Raw genomic sequence first — 18,950 nt, 5'->3', positions numbered from 1 at the left:
ACTAAGTCAAATTAAGTAAAAGTCACCGAAATAATACACGCTCCATACCAGTAACATTGGTACTGTTATTTTTACACACTTTCAGTGTAATTGTTTTCATTCTACTTTAAAGTTGCTACAGTACACCCGTTCTTTAAAAATAGCATTTTTTCTTTCATTTTTGCCAGGGCCATGGTTTCAATATTCTAGAATACCCTTATTGAAAGTCACGGAGGAGAGAATTATTGTCTGAAAATCAGTTAACTGGCAATTAGTAAGATTAGGGGTATTAGATATGAGGCCAAAACAGATATCTTACCTAGGTGTTCTCTTTCTATTCAATAACAGAAGTTCTAAAATGTTCTCTTATGCTACCTATGCTATAACTAACATACGTAGAGTTCATTCCATCTCAAGGGGGCTACTGCCTGAATTAACTATACTTAATGGATGCTACACATTTTTTTTTAAAGGATTTTGTCAGAGAGAGAGAGAGTGCACACACGCGCACAAGCAGGAGGAGTGGCAGGCAGGGGAGAAGCAGGCTCCCCACTGAGCAAGAAGCCCAATGTGGGGCTTGATCCCAGGACCCCGGGATCATGACCTGAGCCAAAGGCAGGCACTGAACCAACGGAGCCACCCAGGCGCACCTGGATGCTACATAATAAGCAGACTTAACTTTAGTAAGAATGCATCATTTCACAAAGCTTCTAGATTTCCACACTATCTTAAGTCTTTTTAGACCAAGCTCTGTTATTCTCCTTTAACCCTATCTTTTATTTAGCCTTTAATCACTTTTTTTTCCCAATTAGAAGCTGTATATCCTCAAGCTACCATCTACTTTTATATTAAAAGTTCTATTTAAGTTTGGAAAAACATACTTTGACTGGTGGTTTCTTGTTTTCTTTTGCATCCTTTGTTTGTGCCAAAAAAGAATCTCTTTTTCCACTTGATTTTCTTTCCATGCCACTTATCTTCATATTTAACTGTGAATTTTCTGTCTGTTTTATTAAAAATAAAACAATTTTTAAGTGCAAATGTTCTATTTCTCCTTTTCATGCTTTGAAAATTCCAGTATAATACTCATTTCAAATATCAAATTCCTTCTCATTATTCACTTATTAAAATCATATCAAAGAAAAGAGCCATTAATTAACATCTCTAATTCATACAGTAGTTATTTTGCACCATTTTTATAAATTTTATGAATTCTGAATATTTTGAGAATTTTACAAATTCTAAAAAGAAGATACACCATATAAATACTAAAAATGAATCAAACTAATGAACTCAAAGACCCCTCCTATTACTGGGAATATTTCTAAGGAACAATCACAGCCATAAAACTTTAAACATCAAACAATAAGGCATGCATGATACAAAATATTACCTACCATGTCCCTTTTAGACTTTTTCAGGACAAATTATACCAAACAAGTCTCAACAAGTCTAATTATCTGATAAGAAAATTTTATTTTAGCCAAAAAACAAAAACTGGAGTGCTTAGGTAGCTAACTTTTTTTCTCTTACAGGTTCTAAACAATTAACAGCCAAGACTCCATTTGTTGTTGAATAGGAAAAAAGTTGTCTAATGATGTCCTACCTCATGGATATGTAATACTCATGCCTTTACTGCTTGATCCTCAGACAGTAATTATTATTAGCCAAAGTAACCTTGTTCCAAATGGGTTATATGATAGCAAAGATGTGTTTTTCTGACAGGAGGAATAAGATTTGACGTGAAGAACAGAGAAAATGAAGGACAGCTCGTGCTTAGACATAGACCAGTAACTATTATTCCTGGTTTACCTAAAGCAACACTTAACCATGTATTTTAATAATTACATTTGCAAAGGAATACACACTAAATGCCATAGTTCAAAAAGGATCATTAATGAACAAGAATCAGAGACTATTTACCTGAGAATCTATGGTGAAATTTCCTGCCCTTAAATCAGAAAATTATTTTAGGCCAAAGGGCAAAAAAACCCAGCTAAAATAAACAAATGAAATTGCATCAAATTAAAAACCTTTTGCACAGTGAAGGAAACCATAAACAAAATGAAAGGGCAATACACTGAATGGGAGAAAATATTCACAATACATCCTGATAAAGGGTTAACAGCCAAAATTTATAAAGAACTCATGGAACTTTATATTTAAAAAATATCCCAATTAAAAGATGGGTAGAGGACTTGAATAGATGTTTTACCAAAGATATAGAGGGCCAACAGGCACATGAGAATATGCTCAACATCACTATCATTACCAAGGAAATGCAAAGGAAAATTACAATGAGGTATCACGTCACACCATTAAGAGTGACTATTATGGAAAAGAAAGAACAGCAAGTGCTAGCAAACATATGGAGAAGAGGGAACCCTCGTACAACTGCTGGTGGGAATATAAACTGTGCGACCACTATGAAACACAGTATGGAGGTGCCTCAAAAAATTAAAAATAGAACTACAATTGAACCCAGTAGTTTCACTTCCGGGTATTCGTCCAAAGAAAACAAAAACACCAATTTGAAGAGATGTTCACCCTCATGTTCACTGCAGCATTACTTACAATAACCAATATAATAGAAACAATGTATCACCCGACCATAAAGAAGAATGAAATCTTGTCACTTGTGACAACATTGACTGACCTAGAGGGTATTATGTTAAGTGAATGTCAGACAAAGACAAATACTGTACGAATTCTCTTAACATGTGGAATCTAAAATATAAGATGAACGAACAAAACAGAAAACAGACTCAAAGACAGGAAACAAACTGTTGGTTACCAGAGGGGGATTGGTTGGGGACAGAAAAATTGGTGAAGGGGATTAAAAAGTACAAACTTCGTGTTATAAAATAAGTTAAGTCATGGGGATGTAATATACACTATATGAATACAGTCAGTAATATTGTCATAACTTTGTATAACAGATGGTAGCTAGACTTACGAAGATCATTTTATGATGTATAAAAATATCGAATCACTATGATGTATACCTGAAACAGGATACTCTATGTCGATTATACTTCAATTTTAAAAAAAAGTGTTTCAAGCCAGGCAACAGACTTTATAAAAAACCCTATATTATGATGCTCTTATGCTTAAGCTTTACTCGTTTATCACGTCAAAAAAAACATTCTAAGACTCTGTCTTTTAAAAAATTACACTGAAAGCCAATAAACAAACTACTCAAACATCATTCAAAAGTAAAAAACCTCAACTTACTGCATTTGAATATGGTCCACTGGATTCCTCCATAATTTCAACATTTTCCAAACCAGGTAAAAGCAACAGAAATTTCTCTTTGGCTTGTCTTAGTACTGGTCTTTAAAAAAGTACATAAACATATACACCTTGAGTCAAGCAGTACTGGTGAATACTGATAATATGTTAACAAGAACACTTCAATTATGATTTTAAAGTGGCAAAATATATCCACCTTAAAGACTGTTTCTCATTCTACACACACAAAACTGGGACAAATGTAAAACATTTAGTTTTTTGCTAACCTCTTTAGTTCCCAAATTTTCTTAAGAAGTTTCCCAATTTTTATCATGCAAAATTCCAAGCAAAAGTAGACTATTACATTAAATTCCCGTGTACACATCACCCAGATTTAATAACCACCAATTTCTTGCCTTTTATATTTCTTTTATTAAGGAAAATTTAACACTGCTTTTTATGTTCCTAAAACCACCGGTTACTCTAAGGACCAAAGTAAAAGGTCAAGTTATGTTTAATAGTTACCATGTATTACAAATTAACATTTGAACTGAGGAAAGTTCTGCAATGATTCCTCATAAGAAAAATTTATGTTAAGACCAAAATAGCAATTTACACAATCATAGTAACTATATAAAATAGTTTTGTGGTTAGCATACTTTAACTCTTCAGGATAAGTCAACGTTGACACTTTAGCAAATGTGGCGTTCCAGAACTGAGCACTTTGTTTTCTAATCTGTTTATTCCTGTGCAAAAATATTATGCATAATAACGGAGAGATGTGTTCAAGAAGTTCGCTGTCGTAAGTCCCAGTGTAGTTGAAGTGTAGACAAGCAATTATCTCTCCCAGTAGCTTTTCTAACTAGGAAAAAGGAAAATTTTATTAGGATAACCTATGGAAATGTTCTTTTAAAACAGGAAAAATAAAAGCCCGAAGCATACTAAACAACTCACAATATGTTACTATTTCAATTTTTTAAATTCAAACTTTTTTTTTAAAGCTCCCATATGGGGCACCTGGGTGGCTCAGCTGTTAAGCGTCTGCCTTCAGCTCAGGTCATGATCCCAGGGTCTTGGGATCGAGCCCCGCATCGGGCTCCCTGCTCAGCGGGAAGCCTGCTTCTTCCTCTCCCACTTCCCCTGCTTGTGTTCCCTCTCGCTGTCTCTGTCAAATAAATAAATAAAAATCTTAAAAACAAAAACAAAAACCTCCCATCTGTAGCCTTAAATATGATTATAACCTGACAAATTCTCAGGTGAATTTACTGTAATTATCGATATAAGACCTTGATTTCAAACTTATTTTCCATTAACGGAAAAAACTACGTTCTCTCATGAACAGAGATTAACAATTGACTACCCAAAAGTTTCACCTATACAATACTGGAACCAATTACCCTCATGTATAAAGAGGTAAGATAGGAGGTGGGGAGTATGAATTTTAAGCAACATTATTCAATCCTTCTTTAAAAACTATGTGCCCATGTCATGTTATCAAATGTCCATTAAAATGGAAGTATAATCCTTTTACAAATCAGAACTATATATAAGGAAGACAATTACCTAAACCCTAACATTTTTTTCACCATGAAAGTATGTTTTACAGACAACTGTCCATTTTTACCTTGTTGCTCATACAACTATACACTTTAGGAACTTCATCAAGCCTGGGAAGAAAAACACAAGAGTACCACTTACATTTTAGAAAGTTAAACCTAAAAATATGTAATGCAGCCATAAAAATGAGACATGTTGTAAGTGATATAAGAAGGTGCCCCAAGACTTAATTTTAAAAATGTCAAATTATCAAACATTAAAACATGAAATAAACCTATCTTTAAAAAATGAACCACAGAAAAACATCTAGAATAGACCTCAAATTACTAATACTTGTTTCTGTACCTCTTTTAAAAAGCATAAATTATTTTTATGCTTAAAGACTAAAAGATGTGCAAAAAGCTAATATATTTGGGGTACTACTTTGTACTTTTATAAAATTTGTTCCTAAAACTTTCTCCATGAATTTATAAAAGACAGACTATTGTGACTGAACCACATAAGCTTGCTAGAAAAAACATCGTTGAATCCTTTCAAATTGCTTTTTAACAAAGTTATGTCATTTGGGATTTTTCAGGGTTCAAGGCACTGCTTGCTTCAATTCAAATGTAAAGGATAATGTAAATTAAATTTTTACACGGTAATTCAGAAATTTAAATGTGTATACCTTTTGAACCAACAATGTGACATCTAGGTAGGACCTCTTTCTGCAGAAGTAGTGGCAAACGTGGACACTGACATGTGTACAAATATGTTCAACTGTAATACTGTTAAGTTAGGAGGGAAAAGCTTAGAAAAACATGTATGTCTCCTAACATGTATGTCATTTAAACTGCAAGTATAAAATTGGGTATAAAAGTCTTATGGAACCCTCTGCAGACATCAAAGAGAATGAGATTCTTAGATGAATGGTGCAAGATGCATACAATATTTTAAGGGTATACCATGTACTGAATTGCAAAATAGCATGTCAGGCATGGCTTCATATACATCATGTTTAACAGGTATGCTTGTTTGTATTATCAAATCTGAAAAGGTATGTACTAAATTGAAAAGGGGGGGTTGAACTAGCACACAAAATTTACAAACTCCCAATTTCTACCTCGTATTTTTGTGTGATTTGAACTATCTTTTTAACAAATGCAGGTTAATATATTATCCCCTTCACTAAATTTTAGCAATTACCATCCATAACAACAAGCGGATTAGGAAAATGACAAAAGTTTGCTACCTAGATCTAAAGACATGTAATTTAAAGTTATTAAGTAGAAATTCTAAATACTTACTTTAAGTTTTCATAAAATAATGCCAGAGGTCTTGTTAAAGTTGCAAATATTTTTCGGATCATAGAAGACAAAGAAATACGTCCAAGTACATTAGAAAGAATACTGGTGATTGAGTTGCCAACAGTGAGGAGAGTATCAGAATGTACTTCCTTGAAGCTCAGAGTGTGGAAAGAATAGATCACTCTCACAGTAAGTTTAAATAAAGAAGCCAATTTCCCTAGAGGTTCTTTCTTCTTTTTGGACCAATCTGAAGGTCTCTGTGGTGCTAAGATAAAATTGAATTTATTAAATACTCAAATACTTTGAAAAGTGTTACTGTACTTCTTTACAATTTATACCTCATTTAAGTGACAAATACACCTAAAAAAATGACAGATACTTCTAATATATGTATTTCTGTAGAGTGATACCTACAAACCTTAAAATGATATACCATTAGTGGATAAGTATCACAACATTGTCTTTACAACCGAAGCAGAGACAAAGAAAAACTATTTGGCAGATCAAGAAGTCTAGAAAAATGAGTATTTTCTCTAAGGAGTTATAAAATGCATTTCATATGTTTATATTCTCTGAATTTCAACAACTGATTTGTAAGAAAGTACTAAATCATAAGACAGGGTCCATGGGGTGCCTGACTGGCTCAGTCACTTAAGTGTCCAACTCTTGGTTTAAGCTCACGTCATGATCTCATTGGTGGTGGGATCAAGCCCTGAGACAAGCTCTGCACTCACTGGGGAGTATGCTTGAAGATTCTCTCCCCCTCCCCCCGCCCCACTCACATGCAAGCACTCTAATATTTAAAAAAAAAAAAAAAAAAAAAAAAAGTTCCAAAATTAAATTTTAAAAGTCAATTTTTAAAATAAGAAACAAAATTTCACTTAGAAATTATTGCTCCCTGGCTCATCTATAATACACTGAACCCTACAAATAACACTCAAGAAGTCACAGATCCAAATCCTCAGAAAGAATCCAAAAAAAGCAAGCCTAGATTTAAAGAAAAAGATGTATCTTAAAAGCACTGTCTGACTTTCCTGTGTATTGTTGTTTTTTTTAATTAAAGATTTTATTTATTTATTTGACAGAGACACAGCAAGAGAGGGAACACAAGCAGGGGGAGTGGGAGAGGGAGAAGCAGACCTCTGGCATAGCAGGGAGCCCGAGGCGGGGCTCGTTCCCGGACCCTGGGATCATGACCTGAGCCGAAGGCAGATGCTTAACTGCTTAACGAATGAGCCACCCAGGCGCCCCTCCTATGTACTGTTCTTAGATCCTGCAGATACCTACCTATAAGGATAAACTCACATCTGTCAAGGAAATCATACATATTCAAAAATTACCTTTCTTTCCTTCAAAGAATCCATTCTCTTAAGGTAAAATATCTCAGATTTAAGAGAAAACTAAATCAGTGCTTGTTTTTTTTTTTTAAAGATTTTATTTATTTATTCATGAGGACAGAGACAGAGAGAGAGAGGCAGAGGGAGAAGCAGGCTCCCAAGGAGCAGGAAGCCCGATGCGGGACTCGATCCCAGGACCCTGAAATCGTGACCTGAGCCGAAGGCAGACGCTTAACCATCTGAGCCACCCAGGGGCCCTAAATCAGTGCTTGTTGATGAAAAAATATGTGGTGAAATGACAAATAAGTGTTACTAACAAAAGGAAGTCAACCTTCTTCCCTAGAATCGGTTTCCCAGACATGAATGTAAATTGGAATGGCCACCCAAAAATTCCAGGCCAGGATGTTAAGGCTGAGAAGAGAGCCATGAATCACATGACACCTATCCAACACTTGTCTACTCAAGAGGATCCGGAGCAATGACATCTTAATAATAACGAATAGATCTCGGTTTCTAAATGCCATTCATCCTCAGCAAAAGGAACAATGTTCCTTGGAAATATGGCTGGTTCCAGGCTGAAGGACAAGAAGTGCAGGATGAGCCTGATTGTCTTATGCCAAAGGTCTCAAAAAATAATGGAAACAAATGAAATGGTTATACAGGCCAACATGAGCATAAGTATTAGTAATAATTATAAACCACTGAATAACAGAACACCACAGTGATAAAAATAAAATAAGGGAGGGGCACCTGGGTGGCTCAGTTGGTTAAGTGGCTGACTGGATTTTGGCTCAGGTCATTAACTCAGGATCTTGAGACTGAGCCTCGAGTCCAGCTCCCTGCTCAGCAGGGAGTCTGCTTGAGATTTTTCTCTACCTCTGCCCCTCCCTGCTTGCACTCACGCACAATCTCTCACTCTCTCTCTAAAATAAATAAATAAATCTTAAAAAAATATATATGGGGAAAAAACGAAGCTATAGCTTACATTAGGATGTCATTTGCACCTGGAAGTGACTGGTGCCCAGTAGTGCTCAACAATTGTAGAATTTTATATTTTTTAAGGCCCCAAAGTGGGGCCTGAACTCATGATCGTATAGTATAGAACGATTTACTATGAAAATATGAAATAAGTAACAGGGACAGCTTCTAGAATTAATGTAATTAAAGACAAAGGAGATAAGCATCTTGATACAATTCAATATAATCAAATGAAACAATGTGATCTATTCTGGTAATCATCTTAGAGCTTTAGGCAAGAAGCATTAATGGATGATAAATTCATGGGTGAAAGTTTGCTAAGAAAAAGGATATTTACATAGTCTTAAAGAATCTGCCACAAAATATTAATTTATTACTCATAGGTACTTACAATAGAAAACCTGGCAGATACTGTCTTAACCAACCAATAAAAGTTAACGTCACCAGTAATGGGACAAGAAAGAACATTTTGACAAACATCAAAGTTTCCTGCCCAGGTAATTCCTTGTTTAAGATGGAATAAGTAAAATCACTCATATTAGCAATCTCTAACTAGGATAATATTGATCTTTCTATTGTATACAAAGGAGGAAAGAGGTTTTTGTGTGTGTGTGATAGAGACAGGAGAGATCACAAGCGTGTGCAAGAACATGTGAGCTCCTAGCATACCAAGGTTATACAATATAGTTGTATGCCAACCACATATGACATGGTTATACAACATCTAAAGCAGGTAAAATGAGGTTGGAAAAGATACTAGGATTTGATCTTGACAACAGTTTAGACAATTGTGTTTATGAAATAGTGGGTGAACAAAGTAAAAAAAAGTACTTACATTTAACTTTGGGCTGATACTTAGTATTGTATGGTGAGAAGTCAATGCAATCCACCATTACAGTAATTATATGAACGATCCTATCCAAGAACAACAAATTCTAGGAAAGAACAATTAAGTATTATATTAGAAATTTCAACTACTGGCATAGTTTCCAAAAATAGTAAGCATCAACAAAAAATGTAATACTTTCACTCCCATATATAATGTATAAGGTACATAAACGAAGTACAGAGTTATAAATACTTCCTATAACTGCTGCGCACCAAGTACCATAATTTTTGTTTCTCGACATTTAGGGAAAATAATTCAATTATAAGATGCCCATAGATTCAGCATATAAACCAGTAAACTGAGAATGGAAGAGCAAGGTTCTTAATTAGATTCTTTATGGGGGGGGGAGCGCCTGGGTGGCTCAGTTGTTAAGCGTCTGCCTTTAGCTCAGGTCGTGATCCCAGGGTCCTGGGATCGAGCCCCATATCGGGCTCCATGCTCGGCGGGAGGCCTGCTTCTCCCTCTCCCTCTCCCCATGCTTGTGTTCCTGCTCTCGCTCTCTCTGTCAAATAAATAAATAAAATCTTTAAAAAAGATTCTTTATTGGATTCTTCATGAAAATTTTAAGTGTTCATTAAACCCAGTGATACAACAAAGAAATGAAAAAGATGCTAAGCTCCCTCATACCCTTTTCCTCCTCCTCCTGAAATCCAACTGAAATAAAAAAAACAAATTGATAGAAGCATCAGAGACTCCCTAGAAAAATTTTTTTTTTTTTTTTCTTTTTTTTTTTTTTAAAGATTTTATTTATTTATTTGACAGAGAGAGACACAGCGAGAGAGGGAACACAGCAGTGGGAGGGGGAGAGGGAGAAGCAGGCTTCCTGCAGAGGAGGGAGCCCGATGCGGGGCTCGATCCCAGGACCCCGGGACCATGACCTGAGCTGAAGGCAGACGCTTAACGACTGAGCCACCCAGGCGCCCCTCTAGAAAAATTTTTTTAAAGGCAGGGGGTAGGAAGACTAAGAAACAAAACAAAGGAAATCCCAGCACCGAGTCAAAAAACAATTCCAAAATAGTGGAATTTTTTTTCCTAGAAGTTTTCCTAGCAAAACTTCTGAGTAACAAGACATACTGAGAGTTCTGAGAAAAAAAGTTAATTAAAACAAATACTGAAATTAAAAATCTAGAAAACAGATGGCACTTTCTTCTCCCCTTATTCTCCATTACTATCCACTTTTCCACTTCACTGGACGAATTCACATGTCTGCCCCCCAAAGACAACCTCCCCAATGAGCTAATTAAGGGCCAGAAGGAGGAGAGCAGCAGTGCCCTAGTTAACCACGAAAACTATGTGGGAAAGTCAGTCCAGGTGACAATCTATATTTTCATGTAGAGAAGATATCAAAGTTCCAAGTGCTTCCTCCTTGCTCACAATTACAAAGTAAAGGACACTTCTAACTACAATTTGCTATCAAGACTGGCAAAGGGGCTCTCTCTTCAGTGAGGAAATGCATTCCAGCTACCGGTATCACCTTGATCAACAAACACGTACAATCCTGAGGTGTCCTAATACCAACAGAACTAATCCATGAGGAAAAATCTAGTAGCAAACAGAAGAAAACATTAATATGCTCAGAGGTAAGAGGAAATATTACCAACTTAAAAACTCTAATTGTAAAAACAAAAACCATTATAAAACATTTTCAGCATTGGGGCGCCTGGGTGGCTCAGTCGTTAAGCGTCTGCCTTCAGCTCAGGTCATGATCTCCAGGTCCTGGGATCGAGCCCCGCATCAGGCTCCCTGCTCAGCGGGGAGTCTGCTTCTCCCTCTCCCTCTGCCTCTCCCCACTGCTCCTACTCTCTCTCTCTCTATCTCTCTGTCTCAAATGAATAAAAAAAAAAAAAAAAAACTTAAAAAAAAATTTTCAGCATTTAAAACACAAATGAACAATTAGAGAAATACCAACTCCTAGAAAGCAGTACCAAAACAAAACACAAATAGGTGTAGTAAAAGAAAAGTAAGGAATACATAAAATGAACTCAAAACGTCTAAAACCATCTAAAATGGTACTCAGAAACAGAAGAGGAGCACCATTAAATAAAGCAAGGCAATTTTCCTGAGATTAAGGCACAGCTCTTTAGACCTAAAGGGTCTATATCAAGGACTGAAAAGAATAATTTAAACAGATGCCTCAAGAGACAAGCTGGTAAAATGTGTATATTCCAAAGACCAAAGAAAAATCCTACAATTTTACAGAAAACTTAAGAAAAAAAAATCACTATCAAACTATGCATTTGCAAAAATACAAGCTATAACAAATGAGTAACTTTAGTCAAAATTCTATAATATAAATTTGCTGGAACCTAAAAATAATAACTAATCAATTATGTGAACAAGGAGCTATCAATCATATATATGATTGTTGAAAAGTGTCTTTTTTTATTAAAGAATTAATAAATCACAGTGAAGCAAAACAAGGGAAAATAATAGGATACAGGAAACTAAGATGAGCAACCAAATACCCTCAAATTTTGAAAACCTATTTATTTTCCAAGTTTTATAGTACCTTGTATAATAGTGTAGTAAGTAAAATTCAGATTTTCAACAAAACTTGAAAGGTGTTAAAGTGTAAAAACCTGTGGGATAGTGATATCAATGTCTTTGCTTGCTGGGGTAAAATGGATATTAACTCTTCAAATTTGACAGATGAACAGAAGTTTCAAGAGTAGTATCTGAAAGAAGCTAAGGATTAAAATATACACTCCGTTTTTTATTCAATAGGAGATTAAATACACTTATTAAAGACTCCTATATTTACTTATATGCTACAAAAAGACACAGAAATGTTAAAACAAACTGAGAAATATATACAAAGAAAATCCTAAATCTATACAATGGAAAAATATATAATAATTACAATAAACGAACTTAGTTAAATACAACATGGATGAACCTTCCAACTAAAACACTGAGCCCAAAAGACATACAATATGACTTAACTATAAAATTTTAAAAGGAACACTGCTAAACAAATGTACATAATATATAAGTGTGGGTGTATAGTAAAAATATTTTTAATGAAACAAATTTTCAAAAAGTCAGGACAGTAATTCACTCTTCAGGGAGAGGAGGGTATGGTGATTCAAAATGCATAGGGGAGCATCTGAGGTGCTGACAATGCTCTATTAACGGACTTGGGTGATGCCTACAGAAATATTTCTGTATGATAATTTGTCAAACTGAACTGTTTCATGCATTTTTCTTTGTAAGTTTCTCAGCTTTTTTTTTTTTTTACAAAACAAAGATTACATAAATTCTCAAAAAGGTGTGAGTGTATTAATCAGTTAATATCAAGTTGGCAAAATTCAAAATAGGCAGTAAAGAGGAACTAATTACTGTGAAGACAAAGTCACAAATTAAGTATGATGGTATAGCATTAAAATACATAATAAACGTTTTCAAATACATCAAATTCACAATCAGGGAGATCCTTTATCAGAAACAGGTGGTAGGGACAGGTGGCAGACTAGGAGGATCCTAAACCACCTCATCCCCAAAATACACCTAAGATCACACCCACATCAGTACAAATAACCCAGAAAATGATACATAAACTGGCAGAACATACTCTCCATGGCTAAAGGTAGAGAAGTGGCTACATGGCAAGCAGAAGGAAGGGTGGAGATGAGCTTGGGGATCAAGCTGGCTCACGAAATAGTCCCTAGTAGGGAGGGCCATTGCAGGCACAGAGGAGAGAAGCAGACCCTATCCCAGGCACCAGAAAGATGAATCCCTGTAACATTTGGCTTTGTGTGGGGCTCAACACCTGGAACTTTAAAAAATCAGATGGCTGGGCCAGGACCGCCAGCAGAAACTGAGTCCCCACCCTTAAAAGTATAGTATAACAACCTCACTGAGGTATAGCACAGATACAGCAGTTTAAGAAATGCCTGGAGTACAAGGGAAAGACATTTGTAACTAATCTCCAAACAAGTGCTGGAGGGGCAGGGATCTTTAAGAAACTTATCCAAGAACAAAAGCAGGCAGGTGTAATTTCGCTCCCCAACGCCCAGGCTAGATACACGGACATGTACAGGGAACTAGCACAGCACGAATACTCTCCACCTAGCTTGCTAACAGTTTGCCCTGCCCCCATGTTCTCCTGTGGACTCACCCCTCCAACCTGCCCATGGCCTGGCAGTGTGCAAGCAGCCCCAACAGGGATCAGAACTCCAAAGTGACTCCTGTCCTGGGGAAAGGGGAACATAACCATATATACCATTCCATCTGTGGCCCCAGCAGTGGACTGGGAGCAGACATCAGGTCTGACTGCAGGCAATGAAAACTTCTCAGGGGCAACACAAGGAAAACAACATGCAGTTCCTTGCTACTGCATCTCTGGCAAATACCTGGTCTGACTCAACTCAAGCCCAAGGTGGTCCCGGACTGGCTCACTAACAACACAGGGATAAACCCTGCCAACAGGCAAAACCACTACAGATGACTGAAGGCAAAAGTGACTCAGGCACAACAGCAGGGCTCATAGGACAAATATATGAGACACCCTGAAGGGCCAGGTTCTGGTGAATAGGGGACATTGCACTGCAGGGCATTACAGGACCTCTTCTTCACACGGCCACTACTTACAAGAGCAGGAGATATAGCTGACATTCCTAACATGCAGAAACAGACACAGAGAGTTAGATAAAATGCAGAAATGTCCCAAATGAAAGAACAGGGTAAGTCCCAGCAAGAGACCTAAATGAAATGGAGAGAAGTAACACACCTGATAGGAAATTGAAAGTAATGGCCATAAAGATGATCAATGATTTGATGAAAAGGGGCCTCAATGAGACCCTGAACAAAGAGAAAACGTAAGGGGCACCTGGTGGTTCAGTCGGTTAAGTGTCCAACTCCTGATTTAGGCTTAGGTCATGATTGCAGGGTCCTGGGATTGAGACCCGCGTCAGGCTCCCAGCTCAGCTCCACGTCTGCTTGTCCTCCCTCTGCTCCTCACCGCCCCCCACTCTCTCTCTCCTCCCCTCTCAAATTAATAAAATCTTTTTTTAAAAAAGAGAAAACATAAAAACCCATCAGAGATGGAAGAACTCAATAACTGAACTAAAAAAACACTAGATGGAATAAATAGTAGACTAGATAAAGCAGAAGAACGGATCAGCGACCTGGGGGAAAGAGTAATAGAAAGCAATCAAGTTTAAGAGAAGAGAAAAAGTAATAAAAAAATGAAAATAGACCATGGAAATTTAGTGACACCATCAAGCGTAAAACACCCACCTTATAGTGAAAAAAGCAACACCTATCTATATGAAGCCTACAAGAGATTCCTGTCAGACCTAAAGATACATACAGATTGAAAGGGAAAGGATGCACAAGCATTAATCATGCAAATGGAGTGGAAAAAAAGCTGGTAGCAATGCTTACATTAAACAAAATAAACTCTGAAACAGAGACTCAACAAAAGAAAGACACTATACAATAAAAGGAAGAATCCAATAACATGTAACAGTTGTAAATATTTATGCACCCAACATGGAAGCAACCAAATACAGAAAGCAGCTAACAAAGGAAGTAATTGATAGTAACACAATAATAGTAGAGGACTTTTAAACCCCACTTACATCAATGGATACATCATCCAAACAGAAAATCAATAAGGAAACAGTGGCTCTGAATGACACAATGGACCAGATGGATCTAACAGTTATATTCAGAACATTCCGACCAAAAACAGAACACACATTCTTTTCAAGTGCGCATGGAATGTTCTCCAGGATGGACATGTTAAGCCGCAAAACTCAACAAATTCAAAAAATCAAACTTACACGATGCATCTTTTCAAACCACAACCTTATGAAACTAGTAATCAACCACAAGAAAAAATGTGGAAAGAACATAAATACATGGGGCGCCTGGGTGGCTCAGTCGTTAAGCGTCTGCCTTCGGCTCAGGTCATGATCCCGGGGTCCTGGGATCGAGCCCCACATCGGGCTTCCAGCTTGGCCCTCCTCCTTCTCCCCCTCCCACTCCCCCTGCTTGTGTTCCCTCTCTAGCTGTCTCTCTCTCTCTGTCAAATAAATAAATAAAATCTTTAAAAAGGAACACAAATACATGAAAGTTAAATGACACTGAACAATGAATGGGCCAAACAAGAAATCATGGAGACAAATGAAAATGGCAACACAATGTTCCAAAGACTTTGCGATGCAGCAAAAGTGCTTCTAAAAGGGAAGTTTACAGCAATATGAACCTACTTCAAGAGGCAAAAAAAAAAAACAAACTCACAAACAACCTAATCTTACACTTAAAGGAGCAGGAAAAAGAACAAACATGACCCAAAACCAGCAGAAGGAAGGAAGTAATAAAAATTAGAGCAGAAACAGGATTAGAAACAAAGAAAAAACAACAGAACTGATAAATGTACCAAAATGAACTTTGAAATCAACGAAACTGATAAACCTTTAGCCAGATTTATGAGCAAAAAAAGAGGACTCAAATAAGCAAAATCCGAAATTAAAGAGGATAAAGAGGGGCACTTGGCTGGCTCAGTCAGAAGAGCACATAACTCTTGATCTTGGGGTTGTGGGTTTGAGCCCCACCTTGGGTGGAGAGATTACTTAAAAATAAATAAATCTTTTTTTTTTTTTTTACAAATTCAATTACTTTAATAAATATAAGGTTCTTACAGTTACCTATTTCTTCCTGATTGAGCTTTAATACTAGTTGTCGTTGAAGGAATTTGTCCCTTTCATTAAGATTAACAAAGTTACTGGCATAAAATGGTTCATAAAATTCTTCATTATTATTTTTTAAGTCTTTTTTAATTTAAATCCAATTAAATGACATATAATGTATTATTGGTTTCAGAGGTAGAGGTCAGTGATTTATCAGTCTTACATAATACCCTGTGCTCATTACATCACATGCCCTCCTTAATGTCCAGCACCCGGCCACCACCCCATCCCTATACCCCCTCCCCTCCAGCAACCATGTATCCTATGATTAAGAGTCTCTTATTGGTTTGTCTCCCTCTCTGATTTCATCTTGTTTTATTTTTTCCTCTATTCCCCTATGAACCTGTTTTGTTTTTTAAATTCCACATACTAGTGAGATCCTATGATAATTGTCTTTCTCTGACTTAAATAAATCTTAAAAAAAAATAAAGAGAAATAACTGACACCACAGAAACGGATTGTAAGAGAATATTATGAAAATTATATGCCAAGAAATCAGACAACATAGATCAATTCCTAGAAACATAACCTCCCAAAACTGATCAGGAAGAAACAAAATTTGAACAGAATGGTTACTAGCAATGCAACTGAATCAGTAATCAAAAAACTCCCAAAAAACAAAAGTCCAGGATCAGATGACATCACAGATGAATTCTACCAAACATTTAAAGAGTTAATAACTATTCTTCTCAAACTATTCCAAAAACAGAAGAGGGAGAACACTTCCAAATTCATTCTATGAGGACAGCATTACCTTGATACCAAAACAGATAAAGATACTATGGAAAAAGAGAGCTATAGACCAGTATCTGATGAACATAGATGCAAAAATCCTCAACAAAATATTAGCAAAAGGAATCTAAAAATACATTTATAAAAATCATTCATGGGGCACCTGGGTGGCTCAGCTGATTGAGCATCTGACTCTTGATTTCGAGTCAGGTCATGACCTCAAGCCTCACACTGGGCTCCACCCTGAGTGTGAAATCTGCCTGGGATTCTCGCTCTTCCTCCCTCTGAACCCCTCCACCCCTGCTCACGCTTTCTGCTCTCCCTTAAAAAGAAAAAAGAAAACCCTAAAGACTCCACCAAAAATATTACTACAACTGATAAATGAATTCAGTAAGGTCACAGAATACAAAATCAGTATACAGAAATCCGTTTCATTTCTATACACAAATAATGGAGAAATTAAGGAAACAATTCCATTTACAATTACACCAAAAATAATAAAATACCTAGGAATAAACTTCACCAAGGAGATAAAAGACCTGACGTCTAAAAAGTATAAAACACTGATGAAAGAAACTGAAGATGACACAAACAAATGCAATGATATTCCATGCACACAGACTAGAAGAACAAATATTGTTAAAATGTCCTTACTATCCAAAGCAATCTACAGATTTAATGCAATCCCTACTAAAATCCCAACAGCCTTTTTCACAGAATAACCAACTTTAGAATTTGAATGGAACCACAAAAGACCCCAAATAGCCAAAGCAATCTTGAGAAAGCCCAAAACTAAAGGTATCACAATTCCCAATAACAAGATATACTACAAATCTGTAGTAATCAAAACAGTATGGTACTGGCACAAAACCAGACATACAGATCAATGAAGCAGGACAGAAAGCCCAGAAACAAACCCATGATTCTATAGTCAATTAATCTTTGACAAAAGGGGCAAGACTATGGTGTTTGGAAAACTACACGCCAAGGAATAAAAGTGGACCACTTTCTTACACCATATGCAAAAATAATCTCAAAATGGATCTTAGGACCAAAATATAAGACCTGGATATGAGACCTGAAACCATAAAAATTCTACAAGAGATGACAGGCAGTAATTTCTCTGACATTGGCCATAGCAACATTTTTTCTATTGAGGCAAGGAAAACAAAAGCAAAAATAAATGATTGAGATTACATCAAAATAAAAAAAAGTTTCTGCAGAGCAAAGCAAACAATCAACAAAACTACAAGGCAATCTATGGAATGGGAGAAAATATTTGCAAACAAAATATCTGATACAAGTTTAGCATCCAAAATAAAGAACTTATAAAACCCAATGTCAAAAAACAAATAATCCAATTAAAAACAGGCAGAAAACATGAAAAGACGTTTCTCTAAAGAAGATATACAGATGGCCAACAGACACATGAGAAAATGCTCTACACATCACTCATCATCAAAGAAATGCAAATCAAAACTAAATGAGATATCACCTCACACTTATCAGAATGACTAAAAACACAACAAGCATGCAAGGATGTGAAGAAAAAGGAAACTTTGTACACTGTTGGTGGGAATGCAAACTGGTGCAGCTACTCTGGAAAACCATATGGAAGTTCCTCGAAAAATTAAAAATAGAATTACCGTATGATCCAGTAATTCCATTACTGGTATTGACCTGAAGAATACAAAAACACTAATTCGAAAAGATAAGTGCCTTCCGATGTTTACTGCAGCATTATCTATAATAGCTAAATTATGGAAGCAGCCCAAGTGGCCATCAATAGATGAATGGATAAAATGGAATATTACTCAGACATAAAGAAGAATAAAATCTTGCCATTTCAACAACATGGATGGATCTAAAGGGTATAATGCTAAGTGAAATAAGTCAGTCAAAGAAAGACAAATATATGATCTCATTCATATATGGAATTTTAGAAACAAAACAAACAACAAAAGAGACAAACCAAATAACAGACTCTTAACTATAGAGAACAAACTGATGGTTACCAGAGGGGAGGTACGTGGGAGGAATGGGTGAAACAGATGAAAGGGATCAAGAGTACACTTATCATGGTGAGCACTGTGTAATTAATGTAGAGAATTGTTAAATCACTATATTGTACACCTGAAACTAATTTAACACTGCATGTTAACTATATTAGAGCTAAAACAAAAATTTTAAAATTAATATTTATAATTACATTTATAATAGAATCTGTAATGCAAAGTATATTTATAAATGCTGTCCTATAAATTATAAA

The 18,950-nt window shown here is 36.1% G+C and overlaps 1 protein-coding gene across 6 annotated transcripts in view; it reads right to left on the bottom strand.

Annotated features, from left to right (window-relative positions):
- Positions 1 to 18,950, bottom strand: part of RIF1 (replication timing regulatory factor 1) — a 66,386-nt gene that overhangs the window by 18,066 nt on the left and 29,370 nt on the right. For all 6 annotated transcript variants that reach the window (XM_045868885.2, XM_045868884.3, XM_045868887.3 and 3 more), the window contains 6 exons: positions 9,201 to 9,300; positions 6,051 to 6,315; positions 4,832 to 4,874; positions 3,867 to 4,069; positions 3,211 to 3,310; positions 861 to 980 (listed from right to left, as the gene is read on the bottom strand). In XM_045868885.2, coding sequence (XP_045724841.2) covers positions 861 to 980; positions 3,211 to 3,310; positions 3,867 to 4,069; positions 4,832 to 4,874; positions 6,051 to 6,315; positions 9,201 to 9,300 — 831 coding nt within the window. The remainder of the gene's footprint in view (positions 1 to 860; positions 981 to 3,210; positions 3,311 to 3,866; positions 4,070 to 4,831; positions 4,875 to 6,050; positions 6,316 to 9,200; positions 9,301 to 18,950) is intronic.

Source organism: Mirounga angustirostris, unplaced genomic scaffold, assembly GCF_029215605.1.
Source record: "Mirounga angustirostris isolate CCGP_5_RB_7025 unplaced genomic scaffold, mMirAng1.0.hap1 SCAF_3, whole genome shotgun sequence".
Classification (NCBI taxonomy): domain Eukaryota; kingdom Metazoa; phylum Chordata; class Mammalia; order Carnivora; family Phocidae; genus Mirounga; species Mirounga angustirostris.
Note: the sequence above shows the minus strand (reverse complement) of the source record. Positions and strands in the feature narration are given on the sequence as shown.